Source organism: Diplotaxodon limnothrissa, linkage group LG17, assembly GCF_057381915.1.
Source record: "Diplotaxodon limnothrissa isolate DT_005_m linkage group LG17, D_limnothrissa_male_GT1.1, whole genome shotgun sequence".
NCBI classification, from domain to species: Eukaryota; Metazoa; Chordata; class Actinopteri; order Cichliformes; family Cichlidae; genus Diplotaxodon; species Diplotaxodon limnothrissa.
The window spans coordinates 40,235,155-40,263,005 of record NC_140612.1 but is presented as its reverse complement, the minus strand read 5'-3'; the positions used below and the strand labels follow the sequence as shown (position 1 = coordinate 40,263,005).

At 44.2% G+C, this 27,851-nt stretch overlaps 1 protein-coding gene and 1 non-coding gene across 2 annotated transcripts in view; one reads left to right on the top strand and one right to left on the bottom strand.

The window, feature by feature from the left end:
• Nucleotides 1-27,851, bottom strand: part of hmcn1 (hemicentin 1) — a 92,523-nt gene that overhangs the window by 10,638 nt on the left and 54,034 nt on the right. Inside the window, exons 33-80 of the mRNA XM_085376516.1 lie at nt 27,159-27,267; nt 26,907-27,076; nt 26,561-26,715; nt 25,280-25,403; nt 25,050-25,151; nt 24,410-24,586; nt 24,066-24,217; nt 23,703-23,826; nt 21,700-21,875; nt 21,449-21,545; nt 21,106-21,228; nt 20,849-21,004; nt 20,377-20,658; nt 20,105-20,272; nt 19,379-19,492; nt 19,021-19,107; nt 18,715-18,906; nt 18,436-18,609; nt 18,225-18,338; nt 16,986-17,131; nt 16,758-16,908; nt 16,399-16,596; nt 16,199-16,312; nt 15,922-16,109; nt 15,637-15,733; nt 14,321-14,482; nt 14,094-14,207; nt 13,804-14,006; nt 13,594-13,675; nt 13,341-13,472; nt 13,087-13,236; nt 12,725-12,884; nt 12,518-12,642; nt 12,248-12,431; nt 11,937-12,034; nt 11,507-11,785; nt 11,221-11,417; nt 10,599-10,680; nt 10,244-10,380; nt 10,023-10,164; nt 9,788-9,932; nt 9,556-9,683; nt 2,459-2,615; nt 2,218-2,339; nt 1,913-2,077; nt 640-747; nt 350-487; nt 142-276 (exon numbers count right to left, since the gene is read on the bottom strand). Coding sequence (XP_085232642.1) covers nt 142-276; nt 350-487; nt 640-747; nt 1,913-2,077; nt 2,218-2,339; nt 2,459-2,615; nt 9,556-9,683; nt 9,788-9,932; nt 10,023-10,164; nt 10,244-10,380; nt 10,599-10,680; nt 11,221-11,417; nt 11,507-11,785; nt 11,937-12,034; nt 12,248-12,431; nt 12,518-12,642; nt 12,725-12,884; nt 13,087-13,236; nt 13,341-13,472; nt 13,594-13,675; nt 13,804-14,006; nt 14,094-14,207; nt 14,321-14,482; nt 15,637-15,733; nt 15,922-16,109; nt 16,199-16,312; nt 16,399-16,596; nt 16,758-16,908; nt 16,986-17,131; nt 18,225-18,338; nt 18,436-18,609; nt 18,715-18,906; nt 19,021-19,107; nt 19,379-19,492; nt 20,105-20,272; nt 20,377-20,658; nt 20,849-21,004; nt 21,106-21,228; nt 21,449-21,545; nt 21,700-21,875; nt 23,703-23,826; nt 24,066-24,217; nt 24,410-24,586; nt 25,050-25,151; nt 25,280-25,403; nt 26,561-26,715; nt 26,907-27,076; nt 27,159-27,267 — 7,035 coding nt within the window. The remainder of the gene's footprint in view (nt 1-141; nt 277-349; nt 488-639; nt 748-1,912; nt 2,078-2,217; nt 2,340-2,458; nt 2,616-9,555; nt 9,684-9,787; nt 9,933-10,022; nt 10,165-10,243; nt 10,381-10,598; nt 10,681-11,220; nt 11,418-11,506; nt 11,786-11,936; nt 12,035-12,247; nt 12,432-12,517; nt 12,643-12,724; nt 12,885-13,086; nt 13,237-13,340; nt 13,473-13,593; nt 13,676-13,803; nt 14,007-14,093; nt 14,208-14,320; nt 14,483-15,636; nt 15,734-15,921; nt 16,110-16,198; nt 16,313-16,398; nt 16,597-16,757; nt 16,909-16,985; nt 17,132-18,224; nt 18,339-18,435; nt 18,610-18,714; nt 18,907-19,020; nt 19,108-19,378; nt 19,493-20,104; nt 20,273-20,376; nt 20,659-20,848; nt 21,005-21,105; nt 21,229-21,448; nt 21,546-21,699; nt 21,876-23,702; nt 23,827-24,065; nt 24,218-24,409; nt 24,587-25,049; nt 25,152-25,279; nt 25,404-26,560; nt 26,716-26,906; nt 27,077-27,158; nt 27,268-27,851) is intronic.
• On the top strand, nt 27,448-27,529 carry trnas-aga (transfer RNA serine (anticodon AGA)). The gene has a single exon. It is a non-coding gene; the product is annotated as a tRNA-Ser (tRNA).

Here is a 27,851-nt window from a genome sequence, read left to right as displayed (position 1 = left end):
GCAAGGAGAAATGTGTGGGGTTAGTACATTAGTATATTTGTTGACATCGTGGGAAACCTGAATTTCAGTGACTTTGGGTGCATTTTGTACACAACTGGTATTATGATCGTGAGGTTGAAATTTCAACATAAAAGTACCTACCTTGCACTCTGAGTCTGGTCTTGCCGAGCGCTGTGCCAGCAGGGTTTTGAGCCACACATATGTACATTCCAGAGTCTGATAGTGATGCCTTGGAGATCTGCAGACTTCCATTAGGGAGTATAGTGGACCTACCACCTAGCACGAAGCCAGAGCCAAAATTTCACGACTGATTGCTTACACCAACTGACAAAAACACAAAATTATTTACCTGTAGTGGGTATGTTGATGCCCTCCTTCTGCCAGGTAATGGTAGGTGTGGGTGAGCCTGTGGCTCTGCAGGGCAGACTTACGGGGTTATTCAGGATCACATCCAGTGCTGATGGATGGGACTCAATCACTGGAAGCTCTGAGGAGAAGGTTTGGAAAGTAGTGATGATCAAGAACAAAAGAATAAACCTCCAAATAAAAAAAATAAAAAAAACAAGCCTCTCAATCAGAATCAAGAGCTCTAAAATAAAAATCATTTAAGCTGTGAACCCTGAAGAATTCGTTTTTTACCCTGGACTGTGAGCTGCACGTGGCGGTGGGTGGAGCCTGCAGCATTCTGAGCTGTACATGAGTAGCGTCCAGCATGAGTTAGCTCGGCTGAGGTGATCTCTATCGGACCTGAATGCAGATCGACACGAACAGCAGATAAAATATTTAAAGACAGGCATCAAAATCCTCCTCGACATCTTATCTACAGCTAAAATACACACAAAGTAACCTGACATGTGCCCTTTAGGAGACGCTTGTCTTACTTTTTGTGGTATTTGTAGTCAAATTTAAGGCCATTAAAAAGGGAATTTTACGTTTTAATCAAACTTCGGTTCGGTGATCTAAGGAGCTCGCGGGGGAAAAAGCGTCTGGACTTATTTAAGCTTCTGACCTTTTCTGTGCATCTTTGCTGACTTGAGGAAATAATCACATGTTTTAAGAGCTTTCTTTACATGCGTGTGTTCCTTTTGTTTCCCTTCTGGCTAAAGGGGAACATGTTCTGCCCAGTGATGTAGGATCCTGATCACTCCAAGTCTGTGTTCCAGAGGGTGGAGGTACTGGTCCATGTGTGTGGGCTTCTGGTAAACTTCAATGTTGAGGTTTCCATTCCCTTCAAAGCCCACGGCACAGTCCAGGAATGGCAAACTGCCATCTTTGTGTCTTCACAGGTGAACTTTATGTTTTTATCCACTGAGCTGATGTGAGCAGTGAAGGATTCTACTTCCTGGATTTAGATTTTGACCCAGGTGTCATCAACATACCTGTATGGGAGACTTTTTCCCCACTTCCTCCATGTTAAGTTTGGCTACAATAGGTGACACCAGGGAGCCCACTGCACAGCCATGTTTTGTCTGTAAAATCCTTGTTGTAATTAAAATATGTGGCGGTGAGGCAGAGCGCAAAATCTGAGTGAGTGAGCTCGTTCTGTTTTTTCAAGGAGCTGTCTTGTCTCAGTAAATCACACGATAGGATGGAGCTAGGTCTCACAATGGGTTCACCCAAACATTGGCTGATTGTGACCCACACCCGTTTTTACACTATGACTCATGTGATTAGGCAAAGGATCAATAGGGGGTCCAGGACCCTCCTGGGGACACTCCCTTTGGTCTTAAAATCTGGGACTCCACCAGTTGCTCTCAGAACTGAAGAAGGTGAAACGTCTTCAAGAAACTTAAAGTAGTCCAGACGCTTTTCTGTCCGAGCTCCTTAGACTACGATGACCTAGATGACAGAGAACCTTCACTGACACTTTGGTTTGGTGAGTTCATCAGCAGTGGGTATATTTAAAACATACCTGTTGCCAGGATGCTATATCCCAGACCCTCTATGGGCAGCTTCATGCCAGCTTTGCTCCAGTGGATTGTGGGCTCCGGGATGCCAGACGCAGTGCACGGAATGACCACCGGGGACAGCCTGGTCACAACTAACTCTGTGAGTTCATCTGCTATTGACGGAGGAACTAGAGGAACAGATGCAATATGAAAATCCACAATGTAGAATAAACTCGCACAGATGAACGATCCATTACTTATTAGAAAGAAAATTAACTTAATTAACACAAAACAAAAGGAATCTGTAAATAACTGTTGTGTTACCCACCGTTCACAGTCAGGTTGATGGATCTGGTGTCTTCACCTGCCTCGTTAGAGGCAGCGCACTGGTACACAGCCGTGTCCTCCACTGTGGGCGCTATAACTACCAGTGAGCCCGATGACAGTAATCTGGAAACGATTAAGAGATGGCGTTAGTATTTCTATACACTTAAAGTGAGCCGGTTTTGTTTTTTTCTGAGACAAATTTGAATATATTTCACTAGGAAAGAGAAGGAGAAAACTCCGACCTGTATATGTTCTGGTTCTGGTCTGTGTTTATAAGTCGGCCATTTTTCCTCCAGCTGACAGTGGGTTTGGGTATGCCTGTAGCCTCACAAGACAGAGTGGTCTGAACGTTGACTATAACTGTGACATTGGTGCGACCATCAGCAATGGAAGGAGGCACTAAAAGACAGGAAGCAGTAGTAAAGTAACTGTCATTTGAATACATCTATGGTACATATTTGCCACCAGTGTTGGGAAGGTTACTTTTAAAATGTATCCCACTACAGATTACAGATTACATGGCCCAACATGTATTTTGTAACGTAATCCGTTACGTTACTCAATGAGAGTAACGTATTCTGAATACTTTGGATTACTTAATATACTGTCAGGCTTTTTACAACTACATGAATGAACTATTGCTGTGTGAATTATTACTTTTACTGAAGGTTACTCTCCGTACCAACTAGGGGTGCAACGATACACAAAATTCACAGTTCGGTTCGGTACTTTGGTGTCACGGTTCGATATTTTTTCGATACAAAAAAAATGTTCATGCCTTTTTAATTTGTCATTTATTAAAATTATAAATATATATTTTAACTCAAAAGTACAGTTTTTAAATTTAACCCTAACCCTTGTGCGTGTTTTTTATTTTGACAGCGAATGCGCACCTGCGGACCACTTATGTGCAGCCCTGGTTATTTAGCTCGTCATATTGCAGCCACAGAAATTCTTTTGTCCATGAAACCATAAAGCTGCACTTTCTTTTTGCCTTATAGTCTGATTTGTCATAACTTCTCCGTTTTGTGGTAAGCTTTTCTTTGGCTGTCACTTCTTCACCCTGACCTGTCTTATTTGGCTCAGCAGAACTAAAATATATATCTGTCTGTGAAGGTTCTCAGTCATCCAGGTCATCGTAGTCAAATATAAATCCTGCTGCTTTTACACACGGACTCACATAAGCTCAGCGATTCTCTGCGCGATCAACCTCTCACATGTTTAAGCTGCGGGAGATTTCACTTGTCATGTTTGCATAGTAAGCTAACGATTAATAAGACGATGTCAGAGGAATTGGTGCACAAATTATCATCACTCACAGATCAGTGCTGTCGCTCTCTATACACAGTTCGCACGATTGCAAAGTGAAAGCAAAAAAACAAGCGCAAATTCAAACGCGATTTCAATATGTCACATATTGACAGTGGCTCACCGATGCCAATGACATAATTACCCAGCTACATTTCTGAAAGAATGCAAAAGCATTGACATATATTTTTCCTACAATAGCCCGACGGGCAGGGAAGAGATAGATTTTGGTAGCCCGACTGAAAAAATCGCTAGCTCCGGGACGTCAGGCTAGCGATATTGCAAGCCCTGTATCTGATTGAGGAATCACTCATCTTTGGAAAAGAGAGTTTATTACAGAGAAATGTCTCTTTCCAAAATAAAAGCTATACTATCCGCTTCTTCTGGGCTATATTCTCAGCAGCATAAGGAGAATCATGTGCTAACAGCTGTCTAAATGACTCGGCTAAAGTTAGTAGCATGCTTGCTTGTTTTTTTCTGCTTCCACTTGTCTTTGCACTAGGATGACGTCGGCGTAAATGTGCAGTCATATTCGTCGTGTTCCCACTAGTGCTTTCAGGTTAATCTCGTTGAAATGACCTTAACGCCACAACACGGCAAATCTCCGTTAACGAGCTACCACCGATCGCTCTGTGCATGGGGCTAGACGGCCAACACGTTAACGAGCTAACTGCGCTAACACACTAGTTCCCACCCATGTAATTGAGCATTGCATGGCACAGCCAACATACTGTTTTACTTTAGTCCATGACTCGCTTACCTTCAGGGTCATACGTCACATGAAAACCAAAATAATTCCAAACGCCAGATCTGAATGAGGGTGGGGGAGGTGCCCTGCGCTCTTCCTTCTGACTATGCTGTCTGTGTGGAGCGCTCAGTGGATCTGCGCTCGACAGTGCAGCCTAGGCGGAGTAGTCGAACGCAGATTCACTGAGCGCTCCACACAGACAGCATCGTCAGAAGGAAAGTTGATAAAATAAATTACAAATGTTGTATTGTTCGATACATACGCGTACCGAACCGAAAGCACTGTATCGAACGGTTCAATATCGATACGAATATCGTTGCACCCCTAATATATATGTATATATTAGGGGTGCAACGATACACAAAATTCACGGTTCGGTTCGGTTCGATACTTTGGTGTCACGGTTCGATATTTTTTCGATACAAAAAAATGTTCATGCATTTTTAATTTGTCATTTATTAAAATTATAAATATATATTTTAACTCAAAAGTACAGTTTTTAAATTTAACCCTAACCCTTGTGCGTGTTTTTTATTTTGACAGCGAATGCGCACCTGCGGACCACTTATGTGCAGCCCTGGTTATTTAGCTCATCATATTGCAGCCACAGAAATTCTTTTGTCCATGAAACCATAAAGCTGCACTTTCTTTTTGCCTTATAGTCTGATTTGTCATAACTTCTCCGTTTTGTGGTAAGCTTTTCTTTGGCTGTCACTTCTTCACCCTGACCTGTCTTATTTGGCTCAGCAGAACTGAAATGCTTTTACACACACACTCACATAAGCTCAGCGATTCTCTGCGCAACCAACCTCTCACGTGTTTAAGCTGCGGGAGATTTCACTTGTCATGTTTGCATAGTAAGCTAACGATTGATAAGACGATGTCAGAGGAATTGGTGCACAAATTATCATCACTCACAGATCAGTGCTGTCGCTCTCTATACACAGTTCGCACGATTGCAAAGTGAAAGCAAAAAAAACAAGCGCAAATTCAAACGCGATTTCAATATGTCACATATTGACAGTGGCTCACCGATGCCAATGACATAATTACCCAGCTACATTTCTGAAAGAATGCAAAAGCATTGACATATATTTTTCCTACAATAGCCCGACGGGCAGGGCAGAGAGATTTTTGTAGCCCGATTGGAAAGATCGCTAGCTCCGGGACGTCGGGCTAGCGATATTGCGAGCCCTGTATCTGATTGAGGAATCACTCATCTTTGGAAAAGAGAGTTTATTACAGAGAAATGTCTCTTTCCAAAATAAAAGCTATACTATCCGCTTCTTCTGGGCTATATTCTCAGCAGCATATTAAACAGCTGTCTAAATGACTCGGCTAAAGTTAGTAGCATGCTTGTTGTTTTTGTCTTTGCACTAGGATGATGTCGGCGTAAATGTGCAGTCATATTCGTTGTGTTCCCACTAGTGCTTTCAGGTTAATCTCGTTGAAATGACCTTAACGCCACAACACGGCAAATCTCCGTTAACGAGCTACCGCCGATCGCCCCGTGCATGGGGCTAGACGGCCAACACGTTAACGAGCTAACTGCGCTAACACACTAGTTCACACCAATGTAATTAAGCATTGCATGGCACATCCAACATACTGTTTTACTTTAGTCCATGACTCGCTTACCTTCAGGGTCATACGTCACATGAAAACCAAAATAATTCCAAACGCCAGATCTGAATGAGGGTGGGGGAGGTCCATCTTGCAAGGAGAGCTTAACTTCTGTCTCGCTAGCTTGCCCTGCGCTCTTCCTCCTGACTATGCTGTCTGTGTTGAGCGCTCAGTGGATCTGCGCTCGACAGTGCAGCCTAGGCGGAGTAGTCGAACGCAGATTCACTGAGCGCTCAACACAGACAGCATCGTCAGAAGGAAAGTTGATAAAATAAATTACAAATGTTGTATTGTTCGATACATATGCGTACCGAACCGAAAGCACTGTATCGAACGGTTCAATATCGATACGAATATCGTTGCACCCCTAATATATATATACATGCCTACTGGCTGAAGAAGCTGACTGCACTCCACGAGCGTCTGGCAGCACAAATGAACCAGCTGCTAGTTAACGAGAGACACCCGGAATGGCTAACTGAAGGCCGGACGGTCCTGATCCCCAAGGACCCCAAGAAGGGACCGGTCCCCTCCAACTACCGACCAATAACCTGCCTCAGTACTACATGGAAGCTCCTGTCAGGCATCATATCGGCTAAGATGAACAGGCACATGGGTCAATACATGAGCGGGACACAGAAAGGAATTGGCAAGAATACCAGAGGCGCAAAACACCAGCTACTGGTAGACAGAACAATCAGCCGAGACTGCAAGACCAGACTGACCAACCTGTGCACTGCCTGGATTGATTACAAGAAGGCCTATGACTCAATGCCCCACAGCTGGATACTGGAATGCCTAGAATTGTACAAGATCAATGGGACCCTAAGAGCCTTCATCAGGAACTCAATGGGGATGTGGCGTACAACACTAGAGGCCAACTCCAAGCCCATAACACAAGTCACCATCAAGTGCGGGATCTACCAAGGAGATGCTCTGTCCCCACTGCTGTTCTGCATAGGCCTGAACCCCCTCAGTGAGATCATTAACAAGACTGGCTACGGATACCGACTACGGAACGGAGCAGTTGTCAGCCACCTCCTGTACATGGATGACATCAAGCTGTATGCCAAGAGTGAACGAGACATCGATTCACTGATCCACACTACCAGGCTATACAGCAATGACATTGGAATGTCGTTCGGACTGGAGAAGTGTAGTCGGATGGTAACAAAGAGAGGGAAGGTAGTCAGAACTGAGGGGATTGAACTACCAGAAGGCAACATTGCAGACATAGAGGACAGTTACAAGTACTTGGGGATCCCACAGGCGAATGGGAACCATGAAGAGGCCGCTAGAAAAGCTGCAACCACCAAGTACCTGCAGAGGGTCACGCAAGTCCTGAGGAGTCAGCTGAATGGTAAGAACAAGATCCGGGCCATCAACACGTACGCCCTGCCCGTGATCAGGTACCCTGCTGGGGTAATAGGCTGGCCAAAGGAGGAGATAGAAGCCACTGACATAAAGACAAGAAAGCTCCTTACCATGCATGGAGGGTTTCACCCCAAGTCCAGCACCCTGAGGCTGTACGCTAAGCGGAAGGAAGGGGGCCGGGGACTGGTGAGTGTCAGCACCACAGTCCAGGATGAGACAAGGAACATCCAAGAATACATTGGGAAGATGGCCCCAACTGACCGAGTGCTCAGTGAATACCTCAGGCAGCAGAAACCCAAGAAAGAGGAGGGAGACGAGGAACCATCATGGAAGGACAGGCCCCTGCACGGTATGTACCACCGGCAGATAGAGGAGGTGGCTGATATCCAGAAATCCTACCAGTGGCTGGACAAAGCTGGACTGAAAGACAGCACAGAGGCACTAATCATGGCAGCACAAGAACAAGCTCTGAGTACAAGATCCATAGAGGCTGGGGTCTATCACACCAGGCAAGACCCCAGGTGCAGGCTGTGTAAAGATGCCCCAGAGACAATCCAGCACATAACAGCAGGGTGCAAGATGCTAGCAGGCAAGGCATACATGGAACGCCATAATCAAGTGGCCGGCATAGTGTACAGGAACATCTGTGCCGAGTATAATCTGAAAGTCCCGAGGTCAAAATGGGAGATGCCCCCAAGGGTGGTGGAGAATGACCGAGCTAAGATCCTGTGGGACTTCCAGATACAGACGGACAAAATGGTGGTGGCTAACCAACCGGACATAGTGGTGGTAGACAAACAGAAGAAGACGGCCGTAGTGATCGATGTAGCGGTTCCGAATGACAGCAATATCAGGAAGAAGGAACACGAGAAGCTGGAGAAATACCAAGGGCTCAGAGAAGAGCTTGAGAGGATGTGGAGGGTGAAGGTAACGGTGGTCCCCATGGTAATCGGAGCACTAGGTGCGGTGACTCCCAAGCTAGGCGAGTGGCTCCAGCAGATTCCGGGAATAACATCGGAGATCTCTGTCCAGAAGAGCGCAGTCCTGGGAACAGCTAAGATACTGCGCAGGACCCTCAAGCATATGCGTACCGAACCGAAAGCACTGTATCGAACGGTTCAATATCGATACGAATATCGATCCTTGTTAATGATCTCACTGAGGGGGTTCAGGCCTATGCAGAACAGCAGTGGGGACAGAGCATCTCCTTGGTAGATCCCGCACTTGATGGTGACTTGTGCTATGGGCTTGGAGTTGGCCTCTAGTGTTGTACGCCACATCCCCATTGAGTTCCTGATGAAGGCTCTTAGGGTCCCATTGATCTTGTACAATTCTAGGCATTCCAGTATCCAGCTGTGGGGCATTGAGTCATAGGCCTTCTTGTAATCAATCCAGGCAGTGCACAGGTTGGTCAGTCTGGTCTTGCAGTCTCGGCTGATTGTTCTGTCTACCAGTAGCTGGTGTTTTGCGCCTCTGGTATTCTTGCCAATTCCTTTCTGTGTCCCGCTCATGTATTGACCCATGTGCCTGTTCATCTTAGCCGATATGATGCCTGACAGGAGCTTCCATGTAGTACTGAGGCAGGTTATTGGTCGGTAGTTGGAGGGGACCGGTCCCTTCTTGGGGTCCTTGGGGATCAGGACCGTCCGACCTTCGGTTAGCCATTCCGGGTGTCTCTCGTTAACTAGCAGCTGGTTCATTTGTGCTGCCAGACGCTCGTGGAGTGCAGTCAGCTTCTTCAGCCAGTAGGCGTGAACCATGTCGGGCCCTGGTGTGTGTATATATATATATATATATATATATATATATATATATATATATGTTTCCATCTCCCGTTTCTGCTCGGTGACATCTCGTACTTTTCGACTCCTTTTCTCCCTCCCTCGCTCACAGACACATCACGGGTATGGCAGTCCATTCTCCCTGCGGCACGGACTACACTACCCATGAGGCTACATTCTTTAGAGCGATGCCTGCAACACTCTGCCTGTTGCCTTCATATTAAATCATTTTTGTGAATAATTTTTTTTAATATTTCTTTACGTCATTATGTGGCCGCAAGTCGAGGTGACATGGGCCGCGAGATTGAGACACAGACATGAGAGCCTCTTAATGCGCGTTTTGTTTGGTTGCCACCGGCGTGGACACCCAAAATCTAGAGTTCATAGCCTTACTTTCAACAAAGTAACTGTATTCTGAATACCACTTAAAACGGTAACTGTAACAGAATACAGTTACTCGGCGGTACATGTATTCCGTTACTCCCCAACACTGTTTGCCACCCACCATATACTTGCAGATCCACTCTCTTGCGTTGAGTTCCAGCCTGATTGGTTGCCATACACAGGTAGCGACCGGTGTCTGTCACCTGAGTGGAGTTGATGCGCAAAGACCCATCCTCAGCAAACGTGTACCTGCACACGTGTTCACAACATGAGTGAAACCCTGAATCTGCCAATGTGAAATATCTCTGTGAAGGTTGAAGAACTATGATAAAAGTTTGAGACGAGGAACCTACCTGGGATTGTTTCCTGCCAATATTGCTCCATGTTTCCTCCAGGTGACCTGAGGTGGTGGGACTCCACTCACTACACATTCAAGCACCGCTGGCTTGTTGACGTGCACCGACACTGACTGGGGTCCGTCCTTGATAACTGGGGCCACTGAAGGGACAGGTGTTACTGGTTTTTGAACTTTACTTAACTCCATAACTAATAAAGGAGGAATTTATTTCTATAAATACATAAGCGTACCATTGACAGTCAGGTTAAACTTGCGCGTGGTCTGGCCAGCGATGTTACTAGCCACGCAGGTGTACTGAGCTCTGTCGCTGAGCTCTGCCATGTTGATCTGCAAGTAGCGGCCACCAGACAGAACACGCACACGAGCAGAGGCCTGCACAACGGGGCAGATAAGGTTATTTACCTCACCAGGTATCATCGTGTTGCTATTCTTCTTTTGTTTGACTTCTGACCTGCAGTTGTTGGCCATCTTTGAGCCAGGTCAGCGTTGGAGGTGGAACAGCATCAGACTTGCACTCTAAGGTCACCTGTCTGTTCTGCAGCACTGAAACATCCCGAGGTGTACTCTCTCCCACAATGTTAGGAGGAACTGAAAAGGCAGACAAAAGAGCTCTAACCGTCTGTAGCCCACGATCAATCAAACTGTGCACACATGTGCATGACAACGAGAAACATTTCTAAGCAATTCAATAACTGCAACACTGTAACTTCCCTTTTGTATTTGTAATGGAACCAATTTAATTGAAATTTCCATAAATTTAAACAGTTTGCATATTGCAATTTGCGCTAAACGTCTATGTTACCCACCATGCACTCGAACTAGGAAGTCCTTGTCATCATCTCCCGCTGGACTGTTTGCTAAGCAGGTGTATCTGCCTGTGTCCTCCAGCTGAGCATCAAAAGTGTGAGAACAGTGGAAAAAAAACACACAAAAACCATTCATGTACACTCTCTGGCCTCTTTTAGACACACCTGTTCAACTGGTATTTAATGCAGATATCTAGTTAGCCGATCACATGGCTGCACAGTGCATTTAGCCGCAGTCAAGCTCAAACTGAGCATCAGATTAGGGAATACTGGGATTTTTCCACACAACCATGTCTACGGTTTACAGAGAATGGTCAGAAAAAGAGAAAATATCCATTGAGCATCGGGGCAAAGGAGAAGTGCCAGATGGTCTGGAGAGAGAACTACATCATGGATCATCTGACAAATGTGTAGCAACTGCACGACGCTATCATGTCAACATGGACCAAAATCTGAGGAATAATTCCATCACCTTGTTGAATTTATGAAGAATTATTAAGGCAGAAGGGATGCAAACATCTAGCAAGGTGTACTAATAAAGTTTCCAGTGAGTGTTTATATAAAAATCACACGATGCTGTATGAGCAACAAAATTTCACTTTAACAGTCCCGAGTCTCTGACCTGTGCTGAGGCCACACGGAGCACCTTTCCTCCCTGGAGGAGGTGCAGGCTGTCTGTCTGTGGGAGCGGGCGTCCATCCTTGAGCCAGGTCAGAGAGGGCGTAGGTATACCCGTGGCCTCACAGTGGAGCTCCAGGACATTATTAACCACCACAGACACTTCTGCAGGTACACCAGAGCCCTCGATGCGCGGAGGATCTTAGAAAGTACAAGTAACGTTTCTTTAGTCGTCCATGCATCAGCAGCTGAAGCTGGATAATGGAGAGCTACAGTCTGATTGCACTCACCCATAACTTTCAGGTTGAAGTGACGGCTCGCTTCACCAGCAGTGTTGTTAGCCACGCAGGTGTAGCGTCCCGTGTCGCCAACCTGAGCCCGTCTAATACGAAGGTTGGTGTTCGAGTTTAGGAGAACGACGTGGCGGTCGGGGACTAGAGTCGCTCCGTCTTTGAGCCAGGAAACGGTGGGCGTTGGGGTCCCATCAGCAATACACAGCAGAGAAGCCAAGTTTCCTGCGACCACAGTCACATCCTCTGTGCTCCCTGCTCCATCCAGACCGGGAGGGACTGAGGAGGGTAATTTAACAACTCGTTAGCCTTTGTTTCTCAGTTTGCCTGGAGGATATCTGAAAAGTATGAATAAACATGAAAGCTATACAACTCTAGAACATGCGGCCGCTTGCAGTTTCTTGCTGACGTAGCAAGTTTTCAGACTCACCGTGCACCTGCAGGTTATAATGTTTGTTGTCCACTCCTGCCCTGTTTGATGCAACGCAGGTATATCGTCCACCATCAGACACCTGGGTGCGCGCCACCCTGACAGGAAATTTGTACGATGTGTAAATTTAAGAGGTTTCCTATTTAAACCAATCCCCCATTTTTCAAACCTTTTCAATCTTCAATGACGACATTGTTTTGATGATTTGGGAGATTTTAAAGCCAGAGTCGAGATAAGAATGTTTCAGACTAATACATTTGCATATTTCAAAAGAAAGAAATTCATCCTCCGCGCACTGTCTGCTGACGTACCGAAGCACTTGCCCAGCAGAGAGGAGACGTATGTGTGAGGAGACTGGCAGAGGCAGGCCGTTCCTCAGCCAGTTTAGCTGAGGCAGGGGAGAGCCTGTTGCGACGCACTCGATGCTCACAGAACTGTCCAGAACTGCTGCGAGCTCCTCAGCAGCCGCACTGTTGCCTACGATCACAGGCGGCACTGGGAGACGGGAGGCAGGATCCGTTATATAAAAGAATATTTGCGCCAAAGATATGCGTTACGTTTGAATCCTGAGTTGAACCCACCATACACGTTCAGATTAAATATCCTGTCCTCTTCTCCTGCAGCGTTGGTGGCCACGCAGGTGTACTTGCCGCCGTCAGCAGTCTGAGCTCGTAGTACAGTGAGTTTGCTGCCATTTCCACTGATCCTGAGCATACATACATATATTTGTAAAATATATGTCTTGTATATGTATTTTTGTGTGTATTGCACATTGTGCTATTCTTTACCTGAGCCCCTTGCTTCCCGTACTGTTGATGGCTTCCCCGTCCTTCAGCCACTGGATGGTCGGAGTTGGGGTTCCCTGAGCTTGACAGACCAACTGAATGGTTTGATTTAGCAGGACTCCCATCTCACTGGGTAGCTCTGATCCAGAGATACTGGGAGGAACTAAGAGCAAATTACCCGGGTTAGCATAGCTGTGTGTAACATAGCTGCAAAGAGTGAGCAAATGTCATATTAAACCCAGTGGATTAAGAATGGGATGCAGCTCAAGGTCATATTGATAAAGGCAGATGAGCGAATATGTTTGGCAATATAGTGTGTCTAGAAAGGCATTAGCAGGGTTTTAAAGATAAAGATGTCCATCTACCTTGTATGGTTAGGCGGTACCTCTTGTAGGCCTTGCCCTCCACGTTGGAGGCCACACATGTGTAAGTGCCGCTGTCAGAGAGCTGCGAGCGTGCGATCTGCAGTTTGCTGCCCCCTGAGAAGATGTGCATCTCCAAAGACTCTGAGTTCTCTAAAGGAAATATGAAGTTCGTGTGTTTTCTTAATAAAAAAAGGACAACATTAACAGATGAAAAACCTTTTTTGTGGTTCAGTTAAACCTGCACACAGGTTTACCTATGGTGCGCCCGTTTTTCAGCCAAGTGAGCGTGGGTGGAGGGATTCCACTCGCGTCACAGTTAAAGATGACCGGATTACTGATGGTTTCCACAACTGTCTCCTCTGCTGGGCCATCGATACTGGGAGGTACTGGAGAAAGAAGAAATTTAAAGACATATCTTTAATAATATTCTGCAGGTGGACACTGGTTGAAATAGGTTCCTGGTGCATTTTCAGATTTGTAAAAATGTAAATATTTAGGAAAGACTACCATAGATGTTCAAGTGGAAGTGCTTGTCCACTTGCCCGGCAACATTGGTGGCCATGCAAACGTACTGTCCTGTATCAGACACCTGAAAAATACAGACAGATGCAAAACAGATAAAAAACATATAAATAGTTAATTCAACACTTTGGTTAGGTGCTTTTAATCCAGCAGAGGGACACGACACATCATCGCTGGTTTCCATTCGTCTCTCACCTCTGAACCTTTGATCTCGAGGATCTGTCCCTCAGCCAAAACACGCAGGTTGGCTGATTCTGTCACCACTCTGCCGTTCTTATACCAAGTGATGACGGGAGGAGGCACAGCATTGGATTCACACTCCAGAGTTACAGATTTCCCAACAAGCACATTCACCACCACAGGAGAGTCCCCGCTATTGTCTCGGATGCTGGGAGGAACTGCGGGGGAGGAGGTAAATCAGCATCAATTGAAGACAACACACGGAGCTACACTGTGCAATAAAACCATTGCAGAAACAATCTGACCGAAAACAGTGAGGTAGATGTGTTTGTGAGCCTCTCCTGCTGCGTTCAGGGCCACACAGCTGTACTTTCCTCCGTCGGACACTTTTGCTTTCAGGATTTGTAAAGTGCGTCCACCTGCAGGCACACGCAGACACAGAGAAACAGTGATTTTCATGTCATTTTATCGTCTGCATAAAGGTATTTTTGATATCGTGAGTCTATAGGTGAAAGTAACTCCTTCACAGTACCTGGCATGATGAGTGCATTGGTGTTAGCTTGAATTGGGCCCCTGCCATTGAGCCAGCCCAGTGTTGGAGGAGGGAAGCCAGTAGCTTCACAGGAGAGAGCCACAAAGTTGTTCACAACCACCGTCACATTCTCAGAACTCGGGCCGATAATGGTGGGAGGCACTTAACGAAAAAAGACGAGGAACGTTCAATAAAGCAGGCAGAAGACAAAAATATTTAATTTGCTGTGATCACATGAGGGAAAAGTATTTTACTACATTTGTTCATGTTGTGACCAGAGATGGGCAGAACATAAACAAATGTACTGTAATCCGATTACTTTTTTCAAGTAACGAGTAAAGTAAGGGATTACTATTGCAAAAACGGTAATTAGATTACCGTTACTTTCCCGTAGGAACGCTGCGTTACTGCGTTACTAAAACCGTGATTTTTTTTGCGAGAATGTCTCATGACAGTGACGTAAGCGAGTGCGACATTTGTGACAACAGCTGTGTGCAGATCAACAGTGGATCATATATGGAGTGCGGAGAGAGTATGAGCGTGCAGCGTTTAAAGCGTGGAAGTACTGACCTTACTTTGAGTTTGATTCCATAAAAAGTGACAAAAACATTAGTGTCCGCTGTGCGTGGGAAGAAAACTTCTTTTTACAGCGAAAAAACCCCTAAACTTCCAACAAGCACCGAGTAGCTACGACGTAATGGGAAACTCACAGAGAAACTCGCGGATTCTTCCACTGACCGCGGCACACCTGCACCAGGGTAAACCTCCGCCTACCCCACTCCTGCTTTACAGGTGAAAATAGAGCAACAGCACCGCTGAGTCTTTGACTTTATTTATTTTCTGCTGTGTTTTACTTGCATCTATTTGAAAGACTGAGTGTAAACACAAAAAATATTTTATTTTATGTACTGGAATGTGCAGAAAATAGGTTTAAATGTTAAACTAATTTCTTCCCGTCAGAGAATGTTGCATATAATTAAATGTTTGCTTGATGCATAAAGTTAAAAGATTAAAACTAATAAACAAGTTTTAAAAAGAGACTTTTCCATCTGATTACATTTTGTATGATGGATTATGCAGAAAAAGTAGAATTGGGCTGAAAGATCTATCACTTTATCACCTATTCAGGTTGTAAATCGTGTTTTTAAAAAGTAACTAAGTAATTAATTACTTTTGAAAATAAGTAATCAGTAAAGTAACAGGATTACTTTTTGGGGGAAGTAATCAGTAATTAGTTACTGATTACTTTTTTCAAGTAACTTGACCAACACTGGTTGTGACACATTTAAGCTGAAAAGGAAAAGGGAGTAACTCACCATGAACATTGAGATTAAATGTTTTTTCTGCACTTCCAGCCACATTTTCAGCTGCACACACATAACGCCCTGTGTCCGATACCTGAGCCGTCAATATCTGATGGAGAAAAAATGTTGTAAATATTACCCGAGGTGCATTGATACTGACATGTTTACATAAACAAGTAAAAGAAGTAAAAAGAACAATTACAGTTATTTTCATTGTTGTCAAGACATCGTACCTTGTGTGGGGTATGGGAGGTTTAAAAATACAAATTTAATCAGTCTGTGTTTCCTGGTTGTTACCTGAAGCGCTCTCCCATTGGACAGAATTCTGTGCAAGCTGTTGGAGGTGATTGGCTGGTTGTGCTTAAACCAGCTAATTTTGGGGGCCGGGGTTCCCTCCACGTGACACTCCAGTTGGGCAGTTTTATTGACCAGCACTGTGACTTCATCAGGCAGGTCGCTGTCTGTTCCGCGTATGGTCGGAGGTACTAGTGCAGAACACATACATGCATGTGAACCGTTCTCTGCTAAACTGATCGATACTTGTCCCACAGGAAATAAGGGTGTTTTTACTCACATAGCACTCTAACATCATACTGGATGGAGTCCTCTCCTGCTTCATTGACAGCCACACATGTGTACCTGCCTGAGTCCTCAATCTGGGCCCTGGGAATCTGTAGCACTCGCCCACCTGAGATTAAAGCAGTAGAAAATGTGTATGGACTAAATATCCTTCACATTTCATCTCTTCCTTACAGTTTTCGTCATCTGTCTCACCTGGCAGGATCAGAACTTTGTCATTCGATGTCAGCAGATGTCCGTCTTTGTACCAAGTGAGGGTCGGAGGGGGGACGGCGTTGGTCTCACAGTACAGGGAGATGGGATTGTTGAGTATCACGTCTCGTGCATCAACTCCAAAGCCTGAGGAAGACGTGGTATCACCATCTGCACCAGGCCTGTTAAAATTAGGTGGAACTGAGCAGCGGGGAAAAAGAGGACAGACGTTAAAACCTTACTTCACGCATTACATTACTAACAGGAGGAAACGCCATCAGGCGCATGGTTGTGCATTTATGTAGTGTCTTTATTAAATAATAGTTGCAGTGCACACATCTGCATTAGTCAACCCAGTTCACCTTGTATATTTACATCAAAGTCCTTCTCATCCTCTCCAGCTATATTAGTGGCTACACAGGTGTAGCGGCCAGTGTCTGACACCTGAGCATGTTTGATCTGAACGATCCGCCCGTTGGCTGTAATGGACACGTGGTCATCTGACTGCAGGATCTGTGCAGAGAAAAAACTTTTTTTCAAGCCTTTAATCCCACAGCTTTAAAAAACTGTGAAAATATCCCAGACGTTACCTGTCCATCTTTATACCACTGCAGTGCGGGGGTAGGAAAGGCCTGAGCAACACACTCCAAAGTCAGGGTGCTGTTAACCTTGATTTTGACCTCTTTAGGGGCCAGTCCTTCCCCGGGAATGTCATTCTTATTAATCTGTGGAGGAACTGGAGACAAAAACAAGTTAAAATATGTTTAATGTAAATCTGATTACTGGTAATTCTTATCAGTAATTTACAGTTGTGGTCAGACGTTTACATCCACTCATCATTGATATGAATCTCATCTAATGATTTCTTTTGTCCAAGATGGAAGGATTGTACAGTATACATCTTTACTGCCCTTCAAAAACAAGAATGAGGGGCACAAGTTTTATTTATTTTGGATACATGCAGGCTCTAATATATACAGTGAAGCCTATAATTATTCATACTCCTGGCAAATTTTGACTTAAAGTTACTTTTATTCAACCAGCAACTTTTTTTTGACCGGAAAGTGACGCAGGCGTCTCCCAAAAGATAATAAGACGATGTACAAGAGGCATCGTTGTGGAAAAAACCCCATTTCATACCAGACTTGAGCCTAGTTTTCCTCCGTTGTTCCTGATCTGAGGGTAACAGTTTGCATCTTCTTCCAGACCGTGGCAAAGTGGTGACACATCCAAATGAGTTGTATTTACATACAGTTGTTAGAACTGATGATCTTGGGATTTGCAGTTGTTTAGAAATCTTTCACAACTCGTATAACTCTACAATTCTCCTTCTTGAACCTTCACTGAGTTCCTTGGACTTTCCCATTGTTCTGAGCAATGGCCAATCCAGTGATTACTGTCATACAAATCCTTTTTATGCTGAGAACGACCAGTTGTAGTCAATCATGACCACTAATGAGAAATTAAATCGATCCTGTCAAGTTAAAAGACATTGTAGAAGATTCAGCAGCACTTTTGACCCCATGTGGGTGAGAGACAATCCAACATAATTTCAAATTTGTGCACTCTGTTCTTGTTTTTTTTAAAGTCAATAAAGATGTGTGCTTTATAATCATGGTTCCCTGGAAAAATGAACAGTTCTAATAAATCACTGAAACCCCAAATTACCATGACATTTATGTCCATGATGAGTGGATGTAAACTTCTGACAAGGAGCTGTAAATTATATTTACTTGTACAAGAAAGCATGTGCAATAGATTATGCTAGAACTGAACACACATAAAACATTTTATGCTGCAGCATGCTCCCAAAGCTGAAGGGGTCTCACCATAAACCTTGACCTCATAGTGCTTCAGTGTCTCTCCAGCCTCATTAGTGGCCACGCAGGTATACCTCCCAGCATCCTCTTGTTTAGCATTGAGAATCTGCAGCGTTCGCCCACCTGTAACAGCCACAGAGTCACGATTCAAAGATTCTAACACATTTTCCTTCTGTCCCTTTATTGCTTCTTTATTTTCATTGTGCACGTCATTGCAAACCTGGAAGGACTCTGACGTTGCGACTGGATTCAAACAGAGTGCCATCTTTGAGCCACATGATCAGAGCAGGAGGGTAAGACTGGACTTCACACACCAGTGAGGTGGGGCTGCTCAGGGTTACTGTAACCTCCTCTGCAGAAATGTCAGGGCCTGACCCAGCAATGGTGGGAGAAACTGGTCAAGAAAAGAGGGGAAAAAACAGACAAATAAGTAATATGATTTCATTCCACGTGTAATGAACTCAAAGTCTCCAAAATGGAAAAAGAGTTGTCTTTGTACCCAGGACATTAAGATTGTAATGCCGCCTGCGGTCTCCTGCACTGTTAGAGGCCAGGCAGCTGTACCTGCCAGTGTCTGCGACTTGGGCTCCAGAGATTTGGAGGAAACGGCCATGAGACAGAATTTGGTAATGCCCGTCAGGCACCAGCAGCTGTCCATCCTTCAGCCATTTAATCTCAGGTACAGGATTACCTGGGAAATTGTAAAAGGGCTTAAGAAAATTGTTCCAAAGCACAGAGATTATCTTGACTGGAACTTACAGTAAGGATTGATCCAAACATTTCATTACCAGATTATCTCAAATACCTGATGCTTCACAAGTGAGAGTGATGTTGTGTTTCTCCTTCACTTTAGTATCCACCATAGTTCCCTCCTCCACAATGCTCGGGGGAACTGTCGGAAAAATCAGTTAAATAGTTATTATTTTCTATCAAAGTCCATTTTATCATTAAGTGGAAAATAAACATCCATCCATTCATCCATCCATGCACCCATAATCTGCACCTCCCTGTCTTCAGCCACCTCCTCCACCTTTTCGAGCATGGTACAATATATGTAAATGCACAGTCACTTTAGTTAGACAATATTATGGCATAAAGCTAAAAACAAAAACAAACAAACAAACAAAACAAAACATGATACAATAAATTTTCTATTTTCTCACCAAGGATGTCAAGGTCAAAGGTCTTCCTCTCCTCCCCAGCGCTGTTAGACACGATGCAAGTGTATCTCCCAGCATCCTCTGCTGCAGCATGCATCAGACGCAGGCTGCGGCCACCTAGAAGTTAAACAAGTCCATTATTATTATGTTTCTATAACCACGTGTAATGTCTTTAAAAGCTAGGTCAGAAGAAAAGTACTTTTTTTCCCCAGAAATAAAACACGACAAGAACACGTAAACAGGCTTTTAAACGTGTTGAAATGACATTAGCCTTTCTGAGCACTGAAATCAATCAACACAGAGAAGCTGAACTCTTAGAACCACAGCTGTTCAAACATTTAGGACAGAGTTTAATGATATTTCAGACTAATGTCAGTCTCAACAGCCAACAGCGTAGCTTTGCCACAGTTAATGAGAAAATAAGTGAAAAATAATGACATGTTACTGAAACAACTCCAGGTTTGACAACATGAGTGTCACTCGACACTTTGTTACAGTTTCCATTTCCAACTTTTCAAATTAATATTAACATTCTTTTGCTTCACAATTTAATTGTTTTTCTGCTGGTTTTTCACAGAACTGGCATCTGCATTTGGCCGTGGTCGCAGTCATTCCATAATATTATTAGTGGCAGTGCATTGCAAATGTTGAAACCTCTGAAACCTAGCTGGGAAGTAAAAATCAAGACTAAGAGCTTGAAAAGTCACGAAAAGTCAAACAGGAACAGACCTGAAAGGATGCGCGCTGAACTAGTCGTTTTAATTGGCTGACCGTCCTTCAACCAGGAGATGGTAGGAAGAGGGATGCCGGAGGCCTCGCAGATCAGAGCAACTGGGTTCCTCATGACAACACTCACATTTTCTGGAAACTGCACCTGCCCAATTATACTTGGTGGGACTGAAGATGAGAGAAAAAGAGGTAAATGGACACAAAGATGATTTCTTTGATCATTATGAAAACACAAAAAACTTTAATCTCTGAAAGCAATTCCTGTTTCATACCGTGGACGCTGATGTCATGCTTGCTGTCAGCCTGTCCCGCCACGTTAACAGCGATGCACGTGTAGCGTCCCGTGTCTGACACTTTGGCATCTTTAATCTGCAATAGCCTCCCCTCGTTCAGGACCTTTGCATCATGCTGGCCTGTGATCGGCCGTCCGTCTTTCAGCCACGTGACCGCAGGTCGCGGCACACCTTCAGCATCACACTGTAGCGTCACATCACCTCCCTTTATCACAGTGACCTCATCAGCGCCGCCTTCGGTGCGTCTGATGGAAGGACGGACTGAAGTGAGAAAAGCGGGTGAGTGGTGTGTCATTAAAAAGATGAGATAAGAGAAGCTTTTTACTGTTTTTATCACCTTAACTCTTTCCCCCATAGAGACAACATTTAACCAACACCTGTACAGCCTGTATCCTTTATAGGCAAAAAGGCAATTGAAAAAAAAAAGGATGAATTCGTGGTGTTTACACACCATAAACCTGCAGGCTGTACTCCTTGGAGACGGTGCCAGCTGCACTGGAGGCTGTGCAGGTGTAAGAAGCAGCATCTGTCTTCTCAGCGCTGGAGATCTGCAGCTGACGACCTCCTGACAGAATCCTGACCCGCTGGTCAGATTTCACTTCAGAACCTGGAATATAAACAAAACACAGGATAGGTGAGGCGTTCCAGCACGCCACCCGCGCATGCGCACTGCCTCCCCACGTTTGATCAAAGCAGAAACTGGCTTACCATCCTTCGTCCATGTGAGACTGGGAGGCGGTATGCCACTGGACTCACACATAAGAGTGATGAGACTGCCTTCAACTACCGTCAGAGGAGACGCCTCCTCAGAGCCTCGGATACTGGGAGACACTGTAATAGCAAAGGGACGCCAAAAGGAGGCAGTCACACTGCATGCATTAGTACTAGTAAATGAGCGATGCATAAATCATCGTGATGATGGGCTGCAAAGAAAGATCAAAATCTACTAACAAAAAGCTTTTTGTTTCTGTTTTGTCTAACAGTCCAAGAAAGACTGAAAAATCTCTTCAGGTCAGTCCAAATGCACGACAGTGACACAAGATCAACTTACCCCACACATTGAGGTTATAGTTCTTCTCTGTTTTGCCAGCAATGTTTGTGGCTTCGCAGGTATATCTGCCTGAGTCCTGCACATGCACCCTGCTGATCTGCCAGTTTGTAGACAGAGAACAGAGTTTTGGCCAAAGAAAAAATGCAACTAACAGCAGGAGAGACGGTCATCGTTAAAAGGGACCTCTTAAGATTAAAGTTAGCCCTTCCAGTTGTCTTTTAGCTATATGATGGTTGTATGATGAACTGTACCTTAAGCAGACTAACATCTGCTGACACAGTCAGACCAGGCTTCCTAAAGAGAGGGCGGCCATCTTTGAGCCAGGACAGGGTGGGTGGGGGGACTGCATCACTCTGGCAGTGCAGCTCCACGGGTTGACCGAGCATCACTGTAGCATTCACCTCCTCGCCCTTGATGTTTGGTGGCACTGTGGCAAAACATGAAGACGAGCTCCTGAAAAGGCTTCTGTCATCGAATGAATACTTTCTGGGATGAAATCATTTAAATGACATGATTCGGAGTAAATCTTTTGTATTAAGGGTGCGCTGTTGTGAAAGTGCTGCTTTGTCCCACAAAGCACACTAAACTTGTTAGATTACCTCATGGGTAAACAATATAATTGCTTCCTGAGCAGCACAGGCGCTGTTTGTTGTGCATCTGGTGCTCTTTAAGCTCCAATTGCATCCTGGGTTATGACGGCATCATTAAACCAGTTCAACATATTTTAGTGACATTATAAATCTGAGTTTCTTCGTTTCCCAGAAGGTTATGAAAGCTAACGTCACTGGGAATTGCTAACATGCACTGAGATGGAAAATGAGTAGGGATTAAAAAATACCAGTTGGATGGCCGTTGCTTTGATTTCCAGCAATTTCAAGAAGTTCTGGACAGGATGTGTATTTGCCACTGAGCATCTGTGCAACGAAAGCACACGCCTATGAAATGAACTGACTTTGAAGTAGCTCAGGAAATCATTTCTCTGGGAATAATAATGTAATTATTTTAACAGGAGGCAGAAATCCCAGAATATATGAGATGAAAGGCGTTTTGTTTAAGCCTCTGTTTACAAGTTTTTCAGAAGACAGTCGGCTCTTATTTAGAAAATGACAGCAGGCCAATGTCCCTTCAACTGTGGTCGCTGTTCAGACAGAGCCCAAGTCATCGGAGAAGGACGGGAATAGGCTATCAGCTGAAGAATGGTACCAATTACCACAACAAATCTGCCTTCACTTCAGTGGACAAGTTCTTTTTCCCTCCTTTCTTTTTGATCTCTGCGAGGAAACTCGCATCATGTGGATGTTTGCATTCTGCATGCATATACGAACAAAGATCCAAACACAGACTCTACAATCCCATGTATGTAAGATGACATGTTTCCTATTACCTCAGTGACATTAGCTTTGATTAGACTTGTATAACAGCTGAGTCGCCATCAAGCTCGGCTCTGTTCAGGAGGCTGACAGCGTTTATTGAAATGCTAAACTCAGTCAAGCCGCACTTCCTCTACACGCACATGCTTTGCTCAAGGCTCTTGCCAGATATTGTTTCTGTATTATAATTCACAGCCTGGTGCTCAGTCTGGTTTCTGCTGTAAGACATTTGACAGTCAGTCATAACCATTAGTTAGCAAAACAAAGCAGCTGAGAAGGAGCAGCCGTAACATGCATGAGTACGATTAAACTCTAAAGAGAAGAACCAGGGCATGTAACGAGAGAGTGCACTATGATGTTAAAGCTTTTTAAAAAGGCAACATTAGTGATCCACAAATAAACAGGTGAAAGTCAAAACCTTGGATGGATGGACGGATAAATCTGTTTTTAAAACTATTTTATATTTATACGGTAAAATACAGATACTTGTGTCTTTAGTATAAACAATAAGTTATTTGAATCGATTCATATTTCATGGATATGCATTTATTTGAACCTAATGAACATGCATTCATCATGCATCATCTTCTGCTTATCCAATTCAGGTTAATGGTGGGACTGGAGCCATATGGCAAGAGGCAGTATGCACCCTGGACAGGTCATCAGTGTCACAAAGCTAACACAGACTGTTACACAAATTCACACCGATGGCAAATTTAGAGCCACCAGTTAACCTAAGCTGGGGACTGCAAATGATGTCAGACACTTTTCTAAAAAAAACAAAACGAATAAAGGATTTAAAAAAAAAAAAGTACTATACATGCTGTTTACCATATGATACCATATAGGTACATGTATGCAACAACAGCTGTTCATGTTCTCACCATAAACCTTCAGGTCATAGTCTCTGTGCTGTTCTCCTCCAGCGTTGACAGCCACACAGGTGTACCTGCCTGTGTCGCTAACCTGTGCGCTATCCAGGGACAGCACTCTGCCACCAGCAAACACCTGACAGGCCGACGGAAACAGAGCAGAGGTCACGTCACGGTGCTCGGCTCACGCACAGACTCACAGCACACAGTCGTTAAAAGGTCTGCAGAAGACTTTTATTATTATCTAACACAGAGCTTCCGCACACCTGCAATGTTCAACATAACCTGAGGATAACGTCACCTCGCATTTTGCATCACAACAGATCTCTGGAATGATCCGGCACAAAGCACTAAGCATGAATGTAGTGATGTCACCTGTATGCCATGTGAAACACTTGCCACAGGGCTGCCATCTTTGAGCCATGTGATAGTGGGAGCAGGAACCCCTGTAGCCTCACACTCCAACCTGACGGCTTCATTCACCACAACAGTTACCGTACCGCCTCGGCTGGAGATGACCGGTGGCACTGCAAGGCACGAGGATAAAGCACTCAGTCAGTGACGATCTGCAACGCCACTGGAGTTGTTTTTGTTTTTCAGCTATCCGCATATTGTCATCATCTGTCAGCGACTAATCTCTAACTTATAGAGATAGTATTACTCACGAACAACCAAAAAGTTCAGCATACTTCTGCTTAATTAATGAGAAAGCCACCCACCGAGGACCTGAAGTCTGTGAGATATCTCAGCAGCTCCAGCCAGGTTCACAGCGACACATCTGTATATGCCAGCATCGGACAGCTGTGCTCGTTCAATCTCCAGCATCTGGCCACGCTTCCGTAACGTCACACCAGCTGCACTGGTCAGAGGTCGGCCATCTTTGTACCAAGTGATAGCTAAGGCATGAAGGATATCAAAAATACTTTCAGCAAAAGAACTATTAAACAGAAAACTAGGCTTAAAAGAGATTAATGAGGGTTTGAGTTTATTTAAAATCTGAAGACAATAGCAAATAAAATAAATGTTGGACTAAAAATCGAAGTTTATTATAAAGAATTGTAATTTTTACATTTTTTTTAGAATTTTTAAAGTTGATAAAGAATTTCCGTTGCCCAGTTATGGTTACATAGATACTAAATTGCTGTACTGTAACACTTCCTCTAACAATGAAGAAAGTGATTTTACAATAAGAACCTAGTTACACATGAATTTATATGTAGCACATCTTTGAGTGTTTAGATCATCCAAATGGAAAAAGAAGGAGAGGGAAGAAGCTGAAGCTGTTTGTAGGAAAACTACACTGTAAAGGCTTTGAGTGCGCACAGCGGGACTGAGGAGGTTGTTAGTGAACAGTCTTACCAGGTAATGGGCTGCCCGCGGCCTTGCACTCGAGCTCAGTGGAAAAGCCTGACAGAATGGTCTGGTTAATGGTCTCTCCAGAGGACGGGATACTGGGAGGCTCTGAGGGACACAAACAGAATTACACCCAGAAACAACAGCTTATTATTATCAACTCTGGATATAGGAGGAGGAAGATAAGCGAGACAAACATGCAGAGCGAGTGATTTGTATATCCATAAGTAAGTTACCGTGGACGCTGAGTCTTATGTGCTGCTGAGCTTCACCAGCTGCGTTAGTGGCCAGGCAAGTGAATTTCCCAGAATCCTCCAGTCTTGCCTCTGTAATCTTTAGTGTCCTGCCTGCTGACTCCAGCTGTGGCAGATACAGAGAATTCAGATTGGTAATTACTGAGCAGTGAAGAATAAGAATGAATCGCTTTCTGCTGCTTCTGCTTCTTCTTCTTCTAACCTGTTAGTACTCTTAAGCCTTAAGCCCCACCTCCTTACTTTTTGCTAGGAAATTTGAGAAATATGTGATTTATTGAAATGTGCAAACATACATGGAAATGCAGTATATGAAGCAAAAGCAGGCGAATGAGTGTGAAAGTCAATATTTGGTGTGACCAGCTTTATTCTTCATCATAACAGGAATAATAGCCCAGCTTCTTGAAAGCTCTTCTGTGGATGTTGGCTGCCTTTTGTTGGATTGTCTGTCAACATGATCCCACACCGCTTCAGTAATGTTGAGGTCTGGGTTCCGGGGAGGCCAGTCCATGACTGATAATCTCCCACTGTGTGTTTTTCTGTCCAGGTCTGCTTTCACTGCACTGACAATGTGCTCGGGATCATTGTCAGATGAAAATGTTGCCAATCACATGTTTTCGAGAAGGTATGTGAGTTTTGACAAGATCCCCAACACCAGCCCCCAAAAGATGAAGGCAGACGGATCACCTGACGAGCCAGATGCATCTCTCAGGTCCTGTGTCGGCTCTTTGTGGGATTTCTTCCTGTTTCTTAGGACAAAACTTTCGGATACTGTTCATCTGTTGTGGATAGTTGTGAAGCCTGACAGTTCTTGTCTAGTTTCCAAACATTTTTGAGGATATTCTGAGATATGTCCAGTTTTCAGATTAGAACTCTTTGGTAATGATGTTGCTTTTTGCAAAAATACTCAAAAACTTGTTTTTGACATTTGTTGCAGATTCAGGCTGCTTGTAACAAAGTTATAAAGATACATTTTATAAAGTGGTTGTTTGCTACTTTGTTTGTTACATATAGATACAAAATTACAAGAAAGTCTGGCTCCTCAAAAGCAAAATATAGAGAAATGAGCTGTGTTTCCATACTGAAAGCACTGTGTATAAAAATAAGTAATAATTTGAATTGCATCAAGGAGAGAGGGAGAATCTAGGTTTGGCTGCAGATATACAGCATGTATGGATCTGTGGTTCACCTGAAGAAGTTCATGCTTCAGTGATGATTGATTTTAAAGTGAATAGCTTGAAAATGTCAGACAATTAAGGGACCAACCTGCAGGTGCTCACTAGTTGCGTCGACTGGTCGTCCATTTTTAAGCCAGGTAATGGTTGGAGGAGGAATTCCACTGGAGACACAGTCCAGACTCACGGGCTTGTGGAGAATCACTGAACGTTCAGTAGGTCCATTGGTACGGATGGATGGAGGAACTGCAGAGGTACAGAGGGCAGGTTTTTATCCTTGGAAACATTTTACAACTGAAAATGAGGAACCAGGAAATTTAAAAAAGGTAAAGCGAGATTTTGCTGCAGCTTGCAACTAGAGTTTAGGTAAAGCCATTTACATTTAAAAGATACTGAGATGGGTCTTTTTAATTTTAAAGTAAGTTTCTTTGTTTTACCTTGGACAACCACACTGAAGTCCTTATTATGGTTTCCTGCCTCATTGGTGGCCACACACTGAAAGAGAGCTGTGTCAGAGACCTGAGCGCGAGAGATGACTAGGCGTCGCCCACCGGCTGCGATCCATAATCCTTCACCCTGTCGCAATAGCTTTCCGTCCTTATGCCACCTGGGAAGGAATTAACTTTACAGTGACTTTCAATAAGGCCTATTTGCATTTGTTTAACTGTGAGCAATAGACGAGCTCTTACGTGATTACAGGTGTAGGTGTTCCTGCGGTGTGACACTCGAGCTCCAAAGGTGTGTTAAGTATAACTGTGGTGACCGTCACATTATCAGATCCATCGATGAAAGGAGGAACTAGGAGTGAAAATCATCTTTTTTTAATTCATTTTCCTGACATTTCAGTTTATGCTCAATAGAATAAACTCTGACAAATATTTCTAGCATATGTGAGGCCAGATACATCAAACCCACAGTGAAGTGACAGGACACTGCAGATAAGAATCAGCAGAACACGAGAGCATCGGCTCAACATGAGTTGTCGTGGCCGAGTGGTTAAGGCGATGGACTAGAAATCCATTGGGGTCTCCCCGCGCAGGTTCGAATCCTGCCGACAACGGCGTGACGCTTTTCTCAGCTGTCAGACAGTTAAAGAGCAAACCTGACAGGCTGCAGTCGCCGATTTTCTGTTAGCAAGTACAAATTCAGAAAATACACTTCCTGTCAGCAGCGTCTTTGAAATAATGGTAAATGGCCTGCATTTGTATAGCGCTTTTCTAGTCCATAGGACCCCAAAGCGCTTTACACTACATTCAGTCATTCACCCATTCACACACTGGCGATAGCAAGCTACATAATGCTATAATGCATTTCTATTAAAGGCACAGCTGTGCAATGACGCTTGTTTGGTACCCAGAGGAGATGAATGTCTTTCTCACAGG